The 18,306-nt window shown below is 39.1% G+C and overlaps 2 protein-coding genes across 4 annotated transcripts in view; both read right to left on the bottom strand.

Annotated features, from left to right (window-relative positions):
• Dtx4 (deltex E3 ubiquitin ligase 4) overlaps nt 1-18,306 on the bottom strand; it is an 852,074-nt gene that overhangs the window by 698,785 nt on the left and 134,983 nt on the right. The window lies entirely within an intron of this gene.
• Nucleotides 12,283-13,242, bottom strand: LOC127689705 (olfactory receptor 5A2-like). The gene has a single exon (XM_052189345.1). The coding sequence runs from the start codon at nt 13,240-13,242 to the stop codon at nt 12,283-12,285; it is 960 nt and encodes a 319-aa protein (XP_052045305.1).

Here is an 18,306-nt window from a genome sequence, read left to right as displayed (position 1 = left end):
TGTTAGTTGACCTTTTTCTCTTTTTTTTTATTATTTTTTATTTTAATTATATATTTTTATTTTCTATATTCTTTGTTTACATTCCAAATGATTTCCCCTTTCCCAGTTCCCCCCACCCTATATGTCCCATAAAACTTCTCTCCATTCATTCTCCAATCACATCTCTCCTTTTTCTCTGTCCTGTTACTCCCCTCCAATGCTAGATCAAGCCTTTCCAAGAACAGGACCTCTCCTTACTTCTTCATGGGAGTCATTTGTTATGCTAATTGTGCCTTGGGTATTCAGAGCTTCTGAGCTAACTAATATCCACTTATCAGCGATTCCATTCCATGTGTATTCTTTTGTGATTGGATTACCTCACTTAGGATGGTATTTTCCAGATACAACCATTTGCCTAAAAATTTTGTGAATTCATTGTTTTTAATTGCTGAGTAGTATTCCATTGTGTAAATATACCACATTTTCTGTATCCATTCCTCCATTGAGGGACATCTAGGTTCTTTCCAGCTTCTGGCTATTATAAATAAGGCTGCTATGAACATAATGGAGCATGTGTCTTTATTGCATGCCAAGGAATCCTTTGGGTTTATGCCCAGGAGAGGTATAGCAGGGTCCTCCAGAAGTGTCATGCCCAGTTTTCTGAGGAACTGACAGACTGATTTCCAAAGTGGTTGTACCATCTTACAACCTCACCAGTAGTGGAGGAGTGTTCCTCTTTCTCCACATCCTCGACAACACCTGCTGTCTTCTGAGTTTTTGACCTTGGTCATTCTGACTGGTGTGAGGTGAAATTTCAGGGTTGTTTTGATTTGCATTTCCCTAATGACTAATGATGCTGAACATTTCTTAATGTGCTTCTCAGCCATCGGAATTTCTTCAGGTGAAAATTCTTTGTTTAGATCTGTACCCCATTTTTTAATAGGGTTATTGGTTCCCTGGGGACTAACTTCTAGAGTTCATTGTATATATTGGATATTAGCCCTCTATCAGATGTAGGGTTGGTGAAAATCTTTTCCCAATTTGTTGGTTGCTGATTTGTCCTTTTAATAGTGTCTTTTTCCTTACAGAAACTTTGCAGTTTTATGAGGTCCCATTTGTCAATTCTTGATCTTAGTGCATGAGCTACTGGTGTTCTGTTCAGGAACTTTCCCCCCTGTGCCCACGTCCTCAAGGGTTTTCCCCAGTTTCTTTTCTATTAGTTTCAGTGTGTCTGGTTTTATGTGGAGGTCCTTGATCCACTTGGAGTTGAGTTTAGTACAAGGAGATAAGAATGGATCAATGCACATTCTTCTGAATGCTGACCGCCAGTTGAACCAGCACCATTTGTTAAAAGGGCTATCTTTTTTCCACTGGATGTTTTTCAGCTCCTTTGTCAAAGATCAAGTGACCATAGGTGTGTGGATTCATTTCTGGGTCTTCAATTCTATTCCATTGGTCCACTTGCCTGTCACTGTGCCAATATCATGTAGTTTTTAACACTATTGCTCTGTAGTATTGCTTTAAATCTGGGATACTCATTGCCCCAGAAGTTCTTTTACTGTTGAGAATAGCTATAGCTATCCTGGTTTTTTTGTTATTCCAGATGAATTTGAGAATTGCCTTTTCTAACTCTGTGAAGAACTGAGTTGGGATTTTGATGGTGATTATGTTGAATCCAGAGATTGCTTTTGGCAAGATGGTCATTTTAATTATATTAATCCCTCCAATCTACCAGCATGGCAAATTTTTCCATTTTCTGAGGTCTTCTTTGATTTCCTTCTTCAGAGACCTGAAGTTCTTGCCATATAGATCTTTCACTTGTTTGGTTAGAGTCACACCAAGATACTTTATATTGTTTGTGGCTATTGTGAAGAGTGTCATTTCCCTAACTTCTTTTCAGCCTGCTTATCCTTTGAGTATAGGAAGGCAACTGATTTGCTTGAGTTGATTTTATAACCAGCCACTTTGTTGAAGTTGTTTATCAGCTGTAGGAGTTCTCTGGTAGAGTTTTTTGGGTCACTTAAATATACTATCATGTCATCTGCAAATAGTCATAATTTGGCTTCTTCCTTTCCAATTTGTATCCCCTTGACCTCCTTATGTTGACTAATTGCTCTAGCTAGAACTTCAAGTACTATATTGAAAAAATATGGAGAGAGAGGACAACCTTGTCTAATCCCTGATTTTAGTGGGATTGCTTCAAGTTTCTCTCCATTTAGTTTGATATTGGCTACTGATTTGCTCTATATCGCTTTAATTATGTTTAGGTATGGGACTTGAATTCCTGTTCTTTCCAAGACTTTTAGCATGAAAGGATGTTGAATTTTGTGAAATGCTTTTTCAGCATCTAATGAAATGATCATATAGTTTTTTTCTTTGAGTTTGTTTATGTAGTGGCTTGCATTGATGGATTTCCTTATATTGAACCATCCCTACATCCCTGGGATGAAGCCTACTTGATCATGGTGGATGATTGTTTTGATGTGTTCTTGGATTTGGTTGGCAAGAATTTTATTTAGTATTTTTGCATCGATATTCATAAGGGAAATTGGCCTGAAGTTCTCTTTCTTTGTTAAATCTTCGTGTGGTTTTGGTATCAGTGTAATTGTGGCTTCGTAGAAGGAATTGGGTAGTGTTCCTTCTGTTTCTATTTTGTGGAATAGTTTAAGAGTATTGGTGTTAGCTGTTCTATGAAGGTCTGATATAATTCTGCACTGAAGCCATCTGGTCCCATGCTTTTTTTGGTTGGGAGACTTTCTATGACCCCTTCTATTTCTTTAGGGGTTATAGGACGGTTAAGATGACCTGATTTAATTTTGGTGTTTGATATCTGTCTAGGAAACTGTCCATTTCCTCCAGATTCTCCAGTTGTGTTAAGTACAGGCTTTTGCAGTAGGATTTGATGATTTTTTAAATTTCCTCAGTTTCTGTTGTTATATCTCCCTTTTCATTTCTAATTTTGTTAATTTGGATACTGTCTCTGTGCCCTTTGGTTAGTCTGGCTAAGGGTTTATCTATCTTGCTGATTTTCTCAAAGAAACAGCTCCTGGGTTTGTTGATTCTTTGTAGGGTTCTCTTAGTTTCTACTTGATTGATTTCAGCCCTGAGTTTGATGATTTCCTGACTTGTACTCCTCCTAGGTGAATTAGCTTCTTTTTGTTCCAGGGCTTTTGGGTATGCCATTAACCTGCTAGTGTACGCTTCCTCCATTTTCTTTTTGGAGGCTCTCAGGGCTATGAGTTTTCCTCTTAGCACTGCTTTCATTGTGTCCCATAGATTTGGGTATGTTTTGTCTTCATTTTCATTAAATTCTAAAAAGTCTTTGATTTCTTTTTTTATTTCTTCCTTGAGCAAGATATCATTGAGTAGAATATTGTTAAGTTTCCATATGTATGTGGGTTTCTGTTGTTTTTGTTGTTATTGAAGGCCACTTTTCCTCCATAGTGATCTGAGGTCTTGAAAGAGGAAACACAAAAATGACTTAAGGAATTACAGGAAAACACAAACAAGCAAGTGAAGGAGCTAAGTAAAACCATCCATGATCTAAAATCAGAAGTAGAAACAACTAAGAAATCTCAAAGGGACACAGTTTTGGATATAGAAAACCTTGGGAAGAAATCAGGGGACATAGATACAAATATCAACAGCAGAATACAAGAGATAGAAGAAAGAATTTCAGATGCTGAAGATATCATAGAAACCATGGACTCAACAATTAAAGAAAATGCAAAAATCTTGTAACCCAAAACATCCAGGAAATCCACGACACAGTGAGAAGACCAAACTTAAGGGTTATAGGCATAGATGAGAATGAAGATTTACAACTTAAAGGGCCAGGAAATATCTTCAATAAAATTATGGAAGAAAACTTTCCTAACCTAAAGAGAGAGATGCCCATGAATATAGAGGAAGCCTACAGATTTCACAACAGACTGGACAAGAACAGAAATACCTCCCATCACATCATAATCCAAACCCCAAATGTACTAAACAAAGAAAGAATATTAAAGGCAGCAAGAGAAAAAGGCCAAGTAACATATGAAGGAAGACCTATCAGAATCACACCAGTTTTCTCACCAGAGACTATGAAAGCTAGAAGATCCTGAGCAGATCTCATGCAGACTCTAAGAGAACACAAATGCTAGCCAAAACTACTATACCCAGCAAAACTCTTTATCACCATATATGGAGAAACTAAGATATTCCATGACAAAACCAAGTTTACCCCATATCTTTCTACAAACCCAGCCCTACAAAGGATAATAGAAGGAAAACACCAATACAAGGAGGGAAACTTCACCCTGGAAAAAGCAAGATAGTAACCTTCTTTCATCAAACCCAAAAGAAGATAACTAATCAAATTTAAAAAATAACATAAAAAATGACAGGAAGTAATAATCACTATTCTTTAATATCTCTTAACATCAATGGCCTCAATGCCCCAATAAAAAGACACAGACTAACAGACTGGATAAGGAAACAGGACTCTACATTTTGCATACAGGAAACACACCTCGGTGTCAAAGACAAACACTACCTTAGAGTAAAAGGCTGGAAGACAATTTTACAAGCAAATGGTCTCCGGAAACAAGCTGGAGCAGCCATTCTAATAACAGATAAAATTGACTTTCAACCCAAAGTCATCAAAAGAGACTCTGAGGGACACTTCTTGATGGCCAAAAGAAAAATACACCAAGAAGAACTCTCAATCTTGAACACCTATGCTCCAAATGCAAGGGCACCCTCATTCATAAAAGAAACTTTATTAAAACTCAAAGCACACATTGCACCTAACACAATAATTGTGGATGACTTCAATACTACACTTTCTTCAATGGACCAATCAGGAAAACAGAAACTGAACAGGGACACAATGAAACTAATTGAAGCTTTAGACCAATTATATTTAACATATATATCTATATCTATATATAGGTATAGATATATAGAACATTTTATCCTAAAGTAATAGAATATACCTTTTTCTTACCGCTTCATGGTACCTTCTCCAAAATCGATCATAGAATTGGTCACAAGACAGACCTCAACAATATATAAAGATCAAAATAATCCCATGCCCCCTATTAGACCTTTTTCTCTTAGTGCTTTTAATATTCTTTATTTGTTTGTATAGTGCATTTGGCATTTTAATTATTATGTGATGGGAGCAGTTTCTTTTCTGGTCATATCTATTTGGAGTTCTATAGGCTTCTGGTATGTTCATGGGCATCTCTTTATTTAGGTTAGGGAAGTTTTCTTCTATAATTTCGTTGAAGACATTTACTGGCCCTTTAAGCAGGGAATCTTCACTCTCTTCTATACCTATAATCCTTAGGTTTGGTCTTCTCATCTTGTCCTGGATTTCCTGGATGTTCTGGGTCAGGAGCTTTATGTATTTTGCATTTTCTTTGACTGTTGTGTCAAGGCTTTCTATGGTATCTTCTGCATCTTAGATTCTGTCTCCAATCTCTTTTATTCTGTTGTTGATGCTTGCATCCATGACTCCTGACTTCTATCCTAGGTTTTCTATGTCCAGAGTTGTTTCCGTTTGTGATTTCCTTATTGTTTCTACCTCTAGTTTTAGATCCTGGATGGTTTTGTTCAATTCCTTCACCTTTTTGGTTGCATTTTCCTGTAGTTCTTTAAGGGCTTTTTCCTGTTTATTTGTGTTCTTCTGTATTTATTTAAGGGAGTTATTTATGTCCTTCTTGAAGCCCCCTATCAGTATCATGAGCTATGATTTTAAATCCAAATCTTGAATTTCTTGTGTGTTGAGGTATTCAAGACTTGCTATTGTGGGTTAATTGGGTTGAGATTGTATCATATTGCCTTGATTTCTGTTAGTAATGTTCCTACAATTTCCCTTTGCCATCTGGGTACCTCTGGTGTTAGTTGGTCCTGCTGTCTCTGGCTGGTGCTTGTTTGTCCTGTGTGTTTGCAAGCCTGTCTCAGCACCCCTTGGTGACTGGCTCTCCCCTGGCACAGAGTGCTGTAGTTCTGCCCAGCTCCTGGGTGCAGGCTGGGCCCTGGTGGGCTGAGTATCTGACACTTGTGTGTTTCCTGTGTTCCTGGCTGTAATGGCCCACTCAGTTGCAGGAGTGAAGATTATGGCTTCACTTCTAACCGTGGGACTCCCTGCAGAGCAGATGTCCCCTGGCAGCATAGTTGCACATATGGCTTTGGCTCTTCCCAGCTCTTGGGTGCAGGTGGGGCCCTTGTGGACCTTATACCAAGTGATCTTACACTAGAATGTTCTCTGCATTCCTGGCTGCACCTGTCCGCTCAGTCACAGGAGCAATGAAGGTGGCCTCACCTCTAAAGGAGGGATTCCCTCTAAATGTGGGACTCCCTGAGGGGCCGATGTCCCCTGGCAGGATAGGTGTCCAGATGGCTGTGGCGCTGCCAGCTCCTGGGTGCAGATAGGGCTCTCGTGGACTGAGTCAAGTGATCATACACTCTGTTTTCCCTGAGTTTCTGGGTGTAACAGCCTCACTCAGTCACAGGAGTGAACATGGTGGCCTCACCTCTAACTGCAGGACTCCCTGCAGAGATGATGTCCCCTGGCAGGATAGGTGAACAGACTGCTGTGTCACTGCCCATCTCCTTGGTGCAGGTGGAACCACGGCGGACCCTGTCCCAAGTGATCTTACACTTGGTTGTTCTCTGTGTTCCAGGCTGCTCCCGGCTGCTCAATCACAGGAACAAAGATCAACAGCTTCTTTTTATCATAATTATTGTGTAGTGTTTTACAGTTTTTCCTTATAGAAAATGAAAGATTTTCATTTCTTTCTTATTCTCAAAAGTTGGAATTTTCATAGCCATTGATGACAATTTCCTATATCAGTGTAAATTTTATGATATATGAGTTACAACTCAGAGTCTGTCTGAATTGGTTCAGCCACTAAAAATATTTTGATTATTTTATATGTGTGTGTGGTATATGTATTTGTGTGTATGTACATTTATATGTATATATATGTGTGTGTGTATACATATGAATATGTATATATGTGCAGTGCCTCAGGTTCCCAGGCTGCCTTCCCAGTGGCATAAATACCTCTTTACTTCTCACAACCCTAATAAATAAACCAGTTCTTTGTAGCTGCTCCCATGTGTGTTTATTCCCCTGAGAATTCACTGCGGAACAAGATATGCTTGGATCTGTCTGCTCAGCTAAGCTTCCCTCTCTTGAGTTTAACCTAATGTGCACTAGGCTTGACTAGGCCAAGAGAAATCCAGACACAGGCCTGCAGGGTCAGGCTATTCACTAAAGTGTGGGCAACTTCTTAGGGTCACTTCTTTGAAAGAAATAGAATCTTGGTATCTAATCAGCCTTCAGGTAACAAAGATCTTCATCTGGTGGTGGGATCTTTTGAGCCTCGCCATCAGTGCTTGAATTACACTAGTTTGGTCTGTGTAGGCAACAGAAGCTGCTATGAGTTCATAAAAACAATTGCCCTGTCATATCCAGAAGAGTGTGTCATAGCAGTTTTTTCCATCTGCTGCCTTTCACAATCTTTTGGCCCTTGCTTTTTTTAATGGGGCGTGTGTGTATGCATGTGCGTGTGCGTGTGCGTGTGCGTGTGCGTGTGTGTGTGTGTGTGTGTGTGTGTGTGTATTATATATATTATTCAGTGGTCAACACTCAACAGTTACATATTCTCTGCACTCTAACAAGCTGTGAGTGTCTGTAATGGCTGCCATCCACTGAGAAAAAGTAAGCTTCTGTGATGAGGGTTGAATGTGGTACTAATCAATAGGTCAACAATAAGTGTTTAGAAGGCAGTATGATACTGTCCATATAACAAGACACTAGCAGTAGATTCTTCCCTAGGGTCTAAGACTTCCCTACTTTTTTTGTTCTTGGCCATGTTGATGGCAACAGGCTTGAGTACCACCCTGGGATATAGCCGTTAAATCTAAGCAGAAATTGGTTATCCCAGAAATGTCATTGTTCATGCTACATTTGTGCAGAGGAAAATTTTCTATCACTGTAACTCACAACATTCACATCTGAATAAAACCATTGATAACTGTTATCCCTCAGCAGACTGTACTGCACCTTTTGGCACTATGAAAGTTAGCCAGGCCAGTATCTCTCCATATGCTGTTACCTCAGATGTATGGTGTCTTCCAATCTAGGCTCTTACTATTTCATTCTAATGATAACCAAGAACCAAGTTGGAATATTTTTGAGGGGGGAGGAGGTTATTGTAAGTGGGATTTCTTCCCTGATTTCTTTCTCAGAGTGTTTGTAATCTCAGAGCATATAGGATGGTTAGTGATTTTTGTAGATTATTTTTGAATCCTGTCATTTTGCTGAAAATGTTTCTTAGGTATGAGTATTTTGGTAGTGTTGTAGGGTATCTAGATATAGGATCATGACATGTGCAAAGAGGGATACTCTGACTTTTCTCTTTACTACATGTATCCCTTTAATTTCCTTTTGTTTTTGTCTTAGTTAGGGTTTTACTACTGTGAAGAAATAACAAGAACAAGGCAAGTCTCATGCAAGGCAACATTTAATTGGGGCTGGCTTACAGGTTTAGAGGTTCAGTCCAGTATCATCAAGGCAGGAACATGGAAGCATACAGATAGGCATGGTGCAGAAGGAGCTGAGAGTTCTATATATTCACTGAAGGTTGCTAGTGGAAGACTGACTTCCAGGCAGCTAGGGCGAGGATCTTAAGCCCACATCCACAGTGACGCACCTACTCCAACAAGGCCACACCTCCTAATAGTGCTGCTCCTTAGGCTAAGTATACACAGATCATTGTAGTTCTCTTATGGCTTTGGCTAGGATGCTAGGAATACATTAAGTATAGAGAATGGACAGCCTTGTCTTGCTATTGATTTTTAGGACAATGTTTCAGTTTTTACCATTTAGAATGCTATATAGTCCTGTATTTTTCTTGAGTTCTGGGGCTCAAATTCAGACTCTCATACTTATATATCAGACAATTTTCCAAATAAACGTGATCCATGGATCTGCAAATAATTTTCAAAAGTGTGAATATACATCTTCTGCAATTTGCAAAAAAAATCTGATGTCTTACAAGCAAAAAATGTGAAGACAAGTATATAACTGAAAACTACCCAGTTTTTCTATGAAGATCATTTATAACATAAGCCTTTATATGTCTTCGACTCTTATTATGTCCATATTCTATCAAATAACACATCACAAAGAAACTATAAATTTAAGTATAATTCATTGTAGTACATTATGTACTGCACAGAATCTAGAATAGGTTAGAATATTTTCAATGGTTAAAAATTCAATTATTAATTCATGACTAGAAGATTCTATTTTTTATATCTTTTCATGGCAACTTTTTTGTTCTCAGGCAGACCACTTATTAGAATGATATAAAACATGTACTTCTTTAATTTCACTATTTTCGTTTTAGGAAAATATCCTGTCAAAAAAGTAAAGGGGAAGAAAGGGCTTATTTAGTTACAATTCCAAGTTACAGTCTATAATAGAAGGGAAATCCAGAGAGGAACAATTCAGTTAACTCACATCATGTTCACATTCAAGATTGAAAAAAGAACAAAGATTACCTTTTCTACTTCTTCCAGCTTTCTTTACTATTACATATTCCTAGGCTCTGCACATGAAATGGTCCCACCCAGTTCCAAGGCCTTATTTTTCATCCTAAGAATGGCAAATAAGTCAATCCCCACAAGGAGCCACATGATCTTGTCAATCCTTCATTCAGGCTTTCTTCCCATATGATTATACATTGTGGAAAATTGACATTTAAAATTATTCTTCATAACTTACCCCTTGTTAACTTGGCACACAAACATATCACCTTAAGCCATCACTTTTTTTTTATCTCTTGGTCCCAGAATCTCTTGTTAATATCATAACAAAGTCTCACTCTAACAAGCTCTTAATGTCTTAAGAACTTCCACTAATTCAACTGTCTAAAATATTAAAAAGCCCAAAGTCTCTAAACTATGGATTCATATTAAAAAAGATGTCACATAAACATGCTTATTTCACAATATGTGAATAATAACACTTAAGCCAAGCCTAAATCCAGTAGTGCAAGCCCAGTTGTTTAGTGTCTGACTACCTGTACTTTGTGAGTTTCTGTAATCAAAAGGGCTTTGGTAGAACCAACTTTTCAACTCTGTCCTCAGCACACAGACTTTCCATTTTAGCTCTATTCTATACCCAAAGATGTCCTTGGGCAATTTCCAATGGCTCTGAGAACCCAGTGTCCTGAGATGTCCACAGGGACTGAGTCTCAACTTTGATGTTTTCTACTATCTCTCCACAGGATCTTCAGACCTGCAGTACAGTGCCAGGCCTCAATTTCTCTCCACAAGTTCTTTCATCCTTAAGTTTCAGTACCATATTAGACATCCTTGAGGGAGCCTGACATAGGCATGCATGCGCGTTGTCACATCACATCCACATTCAAGGAGTGCAGAGAGATTAAATGCATGCTTATCTGCTTGTTGCCTTCCTGCTTTCTTCACCGTGTGCAAAGAACAGCTGATGCAATGTTGCCATCCACATTCTTGGTAGGTCTTCCATTCTGCTTTACTTAAGAGAAGCAGGACACAAGCCCAGAGGCTATCCGGATCTAGGCAGTTCTTCCTTCAGGTTCTCTTCCTACAAGATTTTAGATTGTAACAAATGGTAATTTAATACTAACCAGCACACACACACACACACACACACACACACACACACACTGAAAGAAATGAAAAGTATTCAAATATTACTTTAAAAAGTAATGAAATAATAGAACTTAAAAGACCAAAACCAAACTGTAACCATCACAAGACCTTTTCATTGTCCTTTCTGAAACCCTGAATTATGAAGGATCATAAATATGCATGCTTTAGATAAAATACTATATTTATTTTAAAATGTAACTTAAAATGTATTGTTTGAAATTTCCTATATGTATATAATGTGCCTTGATTGTTTCCAAATCTCAATTCCTCATTTATTTGTTCCCTTTTATTTCTTCCCAACACCTTTGGCTGTTATTTTCATATAACCTACTGCTTTTACTTGGGGTTCTTGTGTGTCAATGAGTGTGAAGTCAGTTGCTGTATCATTGCAGTTTACCAAAGGAAAATTTAAAAAGAAAAAGAAAAAATGAAGTGCAGTGGCTGCCACTCCCTCAGGAACCTTAACTTCCAATGAGTCCCCAGCTAGGAGTAGGTGGATCAGTGAAGAACTTTGTCTGCACATCTTGTGCTGGTAATCAAATTTTCTGTGAATTCAGGGGTTCAAAGTCATGCCATTCCTGAAGCTAAAACATCATAGCATTCACCCCACCCTCAGGGTCTTCCGTTTTCTCTCCTCCTTGTCCATGTTATCCGTCTACTCTTAGGGGACAGAGAAGATCATATAGATGTTACATTTAAAGTTGAATACTCAAAAGTCACTTATTCTCAGCACCTTGACCAGTCACAAATCTCTGTTTTGTTAATGTTCCACTGTCAAGAGTCTTCTCTAACCAAGACTAAGAGTTGTATTATCTAAAGATATAAACATAATTACTTAGCAGACAGTTTTTGATACGTATCCACCTATTTGTTTGTTTTTAAAAGGATGATTCTCACTATGTAGCCCTGGCAGTCCTGGCTTTCCATTTTGTAGATCAGGTTGCCCGCTTCTGTGTCCAATGTTGGGATTAAAGGCATAAGCCTCCATGACCAGCAACCTATCAATTTATCAACAGCAAGTTATCAGTAGACTCCCAGAAAATGGCTGTGGCCTTCTTAGTCACAGGCTTTAGTTCATGTTTATAGTACCAGATGCATGTATTCCCTCCAATAGAACAGACTTCAGATCCAATCATGAAGTGACTGGTTATTTCTCAAACATTCTTGCCACTACTGGTCCAGTGAGCATACACTATCAGTCATTTTGGTACTATAATTGGCAAGGTCCATAGCTAGATGATATTGATCTCTCCTATCACCGTCTGGTGCTATTACTGCTAGCCAGCAGGGAGGAAGCTTCCATCTAAGTTCCAGCTCAGATTCTCTGTGCTCCATATCCAAAGTATGGAAAAGAGGAATTTTGATGTTGCAGAGTGTCATTTTATGATGGTAAGGTTTTCCACTAAAGAGAGCATTGAAACCTAAATGTAGTCGTGCTATTTATTTTAGGAACCAATAATGACAAAACCATCTCTAGTTAAGCATAAGATAAGAGGGAAGAATAAGCTTGGTCTATTCAAATCATCTTGAAGCTCAAATAGTCAAACCTACATAGATTTCTATAATATTCAGCCACTCAGACTGTCATGTAAACACCACCCACTGTCAGAAAAATGAATGCCCATGAGAAAGCAGGTAGTCCCTTTCCACGGCATTCCTCATGGCATTTTTAATGTCCTTATTTCTGAGGCTATAGATGATGGGGTTCATCATGGGGATTATCACAGCATAGAATACAGATGCCACCTTGTCCTGGCTGAGGGAATAGCTTGAACTGGGTCTCATGTACATGAAGAGACCAGAGCCGTAGAAGAGGATCACAGCAGTCAGGTGAGAAGCACTGGTGCTAAAGGCCTTGGTCCTACCTTTAGCTGAGTTAATCCTAAGGACAGCAGCAACAATGTATCCATAAGAGATGAGGACCACTAGGACAGACATCACCCCCACAATGACACCTAAAACAAAGGTCACCACCTGGCTTATGAAGATGTCAGAGCAGGCTAGAGCCAGGATTGGAGGAAGGTCACAGAAGAAGTGATTGATTATGTTGGGTCCACAGAAATCATGCTGGTAGACAGAGCACGTTTCAATCAAAGAGCTAAGAAAGCCACCCATATAGGCAGCAGCCACCAACTTTAAACACAGAGTGTGGGACATGAGCGCCAAGTAGAGCAGTGGGTTGCAGATGGCAGTGTACCGGTCATAGGCCATAGCTGCCAGGAGCAAGCATTCAGTCAGCCCCATTCCACAGAAGACAAAGTATTGTGTGGCACAGCCAAGAAAAGAAATTGTGTTCTGATCTGTGACCATGTCAGAAAGCATTTTGGGGACAGTGGAGGATGAATAACAGATGTCCAGGAAGGAGAGATTACTGAGGAAGAAGTACATGGGTGTGTGCAGGTGACTGTCCATCCTAATGATGGTGATGAGGCTCAGGTTCCAGACTAAGGTCAGGAGATAAATCCCCAGAAACAGCATGAAAAGGAAGACCTTCATCTGAGGCTGAGCTGAAAATCCCAGTAGGACGAATCTGGTCACAGTGGTGCTGTTTCTTCCTCCGGCCATACACAAGCTTCCTGCATAAAAGAAGAGAGAATCCTGAGGTTACAGAGATAGTGTTTGTAAGTTTAAGAAGAAATACTTGGGGCTGGAGATGTAACTAAGTTGGTATACTGCTTAACTGGCATGCCCAAAAGCCCGAGTTTGATTTCCAGCACCACATGAACTGGATATGTTGGCACATGGGTGCCAAGATGAATTATAAATTCAGTGTGATTCTTGACTATATTGTTAATTGAAAGCCCACATGGGACACGTGAGATTTTGTCTAAAATGAAGAAAGATGAAGCTATTGAGATGACTCCAGCATTAAGATGATTGCTGTGCAATCGTGAGGACCTGAGTGTGGCTCCTCGGCAGTTATGAAGATGAGAATTTGGATTTGACCAGCTTCAGCATCACAGCTTACAGAACAGAAGGGCTATGAAGAAGCATCAGTGATAAAGGGGGAGAAAACCGCAGAAGCACCAGATGCTAGGATTTTCCCAGAGAAAAGAAGCAGGAAGAAGAAAGGGTTTGTTAGGTCAGTGACTGGCAAAGTTCAGCTCGGGTGTAACCAGTTAGCTCAGATCATCATTCTAGACATATGAGGTGAGCCTGTGCACACTGGTAGTAAATACTGAAATCCCAGCCTGGGGTTTTAACCCCACCTTTGGTTATTGAGTTCTCAGATGAGAGACACTCACAGCCTTTATATTTACAATAAGCCCTAAACTGCTCAGGAGCTGGGTAGCTGCCCAACTTCCATGCTGTTAGAATCTACTTTCCTATTGATAACCTGAGTTATTACTTACTATTTATTATGTTTTTTTTTCTGGGATGCTTTTAACTCCAATGGAGCAGCTCTCAAGACCATGCTTTCTTGACCCTTAACCCCTGGTGGCTTTTCCTTCTTTCTTCTTACCCCTTCTTCTTCCTTGTGCTCCTCGTCACCCCCAAACCCCTGAAACCTATATCTCCCCCATACTATGTCTCTTTCACCCAGCTATTGGCATCTTTATTCACTAATCAGAATTAACTTGGGGCAGGGTCACAGGGGTTTCGTGCAGACTCCAGATCATGGGGGCCCACGCATAACATTACAATAGACAATAAAAGACAAAACCTCAACACACACTCTGCAATTAAGAAAGACAGATCGGGACTGGTGTCAGGTCAAAGGGAAAGCAGGTGTGTCTAAAAAGGCGAATGAACATTTGACAGAAGACATTGGTGAAGTTCCAGCTGCTGGTCTTCTCCCACTTGCGTTTGACTGTCCATCCTCGCCTGTGCTTTCTGTCACTCACACTCACGGGTAACATTTGCTTCTGACTTGGGGTGTTCTAAGAGGTTGAATCTTCCTTCAAGTAACAGGTACCTGTTGAATATTTGTTAAATATTCATGAACATTCATGATTATTCATAGTATGGAACAAATGCTTTCCGTTGCTTATCCTCAGAGTTCTTCAGAGTGTCTCATCAGATCTTATGCCTGGCATATTATTATAATAAAATATATAATGCGTTTTTAGATACAAACGACGATCCTAAGATATAATCCCATATAATATAACCGTGAATAAACACTTATTTAGTACTTGCTATGTGCCAGGTACTGTTGTGAGGACTCAATTTGTACAAAGCCTGACCTGCACAGTCTCAGGACCTGGCAGCGGATTCTCTGTCCTTTTTTACAGAGGAAAGTTGGGATGAGCTAAAATGTACTATTTTCAGGAGAATGAAGTGGGAGGGAATAAGTTAGACTTACTGAGTTTCTTTAGGCAAAGTGTCTTGAGATCTTGCACCACCAGAGAAAGCCTTGGTGGCTTTTCAGTTGCAGGCTCTTCTCTAATCTTTGGTTCATTTGCATTTCCCACTGCTGTGTGCCTCATTTCTACTTACATCTTTTTTTTAAATGTACACTAAGTTTGTGTAAATAAAAACCTGTGCTTCTGAAATCCCTGATCCTTTGTCACTAAAGTTTTCAAGTGACCTGTGGGAGTTCATTACTTTAATGGGCAGAGATACCATCCCCTCCAGCCCAGCTCCCAGAGGCTGTCAGCTGCAGCTACTCCAGGATCCAGTGTGGAAAGCTGAGCAGCCATCAGAGCTAACATCTACTGAGTAATAATTATTCTCTGGAGTCACGATATAGAGGCTGGCTGCCCATTACCAATGTCCCCCGCCCTATTCTCCTATGAGACTTCCTTTCTTTGGGTTTAAGAAGATGCCCTCTTATATTGAAAAACAGCCTTTCGCTTTAAGATGTCCTTGGCTAGAAATAAGCCTCACATCCAGGCTAAGACTAGTGCTAAAGAATACAGTGAATAAAAATTAATTAATTAATTAAAAATATAGTTCTTAGGAACAAAAATTTCCAAATAAGATATTTTGAAACAAATTCTAACTGTGCTTTCTTATCCATAGAAAACAAATATGAACATGTTTAATAGCTTAAACTATTTCAGACTTCTGTCTGAAAGAGTGTTGAGGTAATCAAATAAGATGTGAATGAGAAAGAAGGTCTTCACATGGTGCTTGATAAACAGAACTCACTCCAGGGGCATAAAGTAATAGCATGAATAACTCTGTCTCTTGAGTTATGGCCAAGAAGTGTCTTTCCTTTTGATTTGACTTAAAAAAAATTACATAGTATATATGTATGGGTTTTTGCCTGCATGTATGCATATGTACCATGTACATGCCTGTGGAGGCCAAAAGAAGGCATTGGATCCCTTGGAACTTCAGCTATAGATGATTGTGAATTTCTATGTGGGTGCTTTGAACTGAACCTGGACCCTATGTAAAAGCAGCAAGTGCTCTGAATGACTCTCTAGCATCAAGTAACTTTTTACTATGACTCACTTTCATTGGAATGAAAACAATTAATTTACTTTTTGATGTCTAGGTCTTGCTTCCAATATGATCACTACCTGCATGGTTCACTGTGGGCTAGTCAGTTACGTCCTCTGGGACTGAGAAAATTGAAGTACCTTCCAAAGATCTCTGGAACTTTAAAAATAGCATATTTTGAGAATACTGATTTCCCTTCTCTTTCCTTTTTTCTTCCTGTTTGCTTCAGCAACAAAACCTCATTTGGGGGCTGTATAGATGACTATGAGATTGAGAGTTGGTACTTCTCTTTCAGAGAACCCATGTTCAGTTCCCAGTAGGTCCATGGTAGTTTATAAGGCTCCGTAACTTAAGTTCCAGGAGATCTGATGGCCTCTTCTAACCTTGGCAAGTACCAGGCTCATACATGTTACACATACACACAGGCAAACAGTCATGTACCAAAAATAAATGCATCTAAAAATATTCTTCTCCTTTCAGTTGCCTTGAGGTGACTCTCTCCATTCTCTCATATGTTTCATAAGCCCCCATTCTTTCAAGCTTGGGTATGTGTAAACTCAAGGAATATTTGGTAAAGTTTTTGATTATATCTTCACTTATGGTCTTAGTAAAATGGTGTCACCTCTGAGTTATTGTTAGATTTGTCCCCTTACACAATTGTCTAACAAAAGTGCTACAAATAACATGTGTTTAGAACATCTGGTTTAAATCATAATTTTCAAGTCTTGATGATATTGCAAAACAAGTCATTATTGTTATTAATATTACATAATAATTCTGTTTTGAACAAAAGATGTAAGCATGCAGGTAATAATTATTCTGTTCCATCCACTGCAACATCTCATGCACCTTCTAACTTTAAACACAAAGCATTGACTATAGGTGATAAGAAATAATATATACCTTTCCCCATATTTTTTGTTTTTAGTACCTTCTATTACAATATCTACCCAGCCTTCCGGTCTACACTGACACTTATTTTTTTTTTTGTTTTTTTTTGTTTTGTTTTGTTTTTTTGCTTTTTATTTTTTGAGACAGGGTTTCTCTGTGTAGCCCTGGCTGTCCTGGAATTCACTCTGTAGACCAGGCTGGCCTCGAACTCAGAAATCCGCCTGCCTCTGCCTCCCAAGTGCTGGAATTACAGGCGTGCGCCACCACGCCCGGCTTACACTGACACTTATTACAATGGCATTATACAAGTCTTCCTAAACCAAACTCAAGGTGACTCTTGAATTATCAGAAACAACATGGTAATGAGACTCTTTTAGCTATGTAGGTCATGGAGTATCATTTGGATGTCATGGGAGTGGCTTGGGATACATCAGTGATTGCTTTGGTTTTGGCATGGATTGTGGATGTAAAACTCAACTCACCAGACATATTTATAACTTCTACTTGATAATATTGGACCATTTTTCTTTCACCTTTTATAATGAAGATAATTTCTTTCATTTTTAGCCAGCAGCAGTAATAGACAAAGATGTGAACAAGATTTTGTTTGATGACTAGAAATGAGGGACCCTTTAGAAAGTTTTCAGTTCTATCAGATTGGTCATTTCAGGAGGCTTTACTCCATCAATGTAAAACTGTATTTTCAGCCTGCAGATTTCCTCTGTATAGTACATTCATTAGTCTCCACACCTAATATGTGGAAAAGTTTAAAAAATATTTATGATAAATACCTCAAAATAGAATAATGGAAGCTGACATCACCTATGAAGTCACTAAAGCAATAATCACCCAAGACTCAATAACTCCGGTTCCTATGCCCTGACATAGAACAACCGTTGGTTCATATTAATATTTTCTATATCAAATTGAACTTTCATTTAAACCCTGTGAATTTTGTAGTATGACATTCATGCACACATAGTGGCAGATTATGGGCAAATCTCTCAGAAAGATGCATACTTGTGACCTTGGTAACAGGAAATCCACTGCATCGAACTCAGAAATCCGCCTGCCTCTGCCTCCCAAGTGCTGGGATTACAGGCGTGCGCTTCTTGAGACTATAAATCAATGGTTTCACCACAGGGCAGAATATGAAAACGAATCTGTCAAAGCTTGAGGAGCTGTCAGACTGGGACTCAAATAGACAAACTTGAGGTATAGAAGACAGAAACAGCTGCCAGGTATGAAGCACAGGTGTTGAAGACTTTAAACTAGTCATTATTTTATGTGCTATGTATAGGTTGTGGTTCCAATGTTTTGGGAATCTGCATGTGAACTCTGAAAGTC

Source organism: Apodemus sylvaticus, chromosome 1 (genome assembly GCF_947179515.1).
Source record: "Apodemus sylvaticus chromosome 1, mApoSyl1.1, whole genome shotgun sequence".
Classification (NCBI taxonomy): Eukaryota; Metazoa; Chordata; class Mammalia; order Rodentia; family Muridae; genus Apodemus; species Apodemus sylvaticus.
The sequence above is the reverse complement of the archived record's forward strand: the minus strand, read 5'-3'. Positions and strand labels throughout refer to the sequence as shown.

Bases quoted from the DNA above. Each gene is read 5' to 3' on its own strand.
- LOC127689705 (XM_052189345.1), bottom strand. From the start codon at position 13,242: ATGGCCGGAGGAAGAAACAGCACCACTGTGACCAGATTCGTCCTACTG.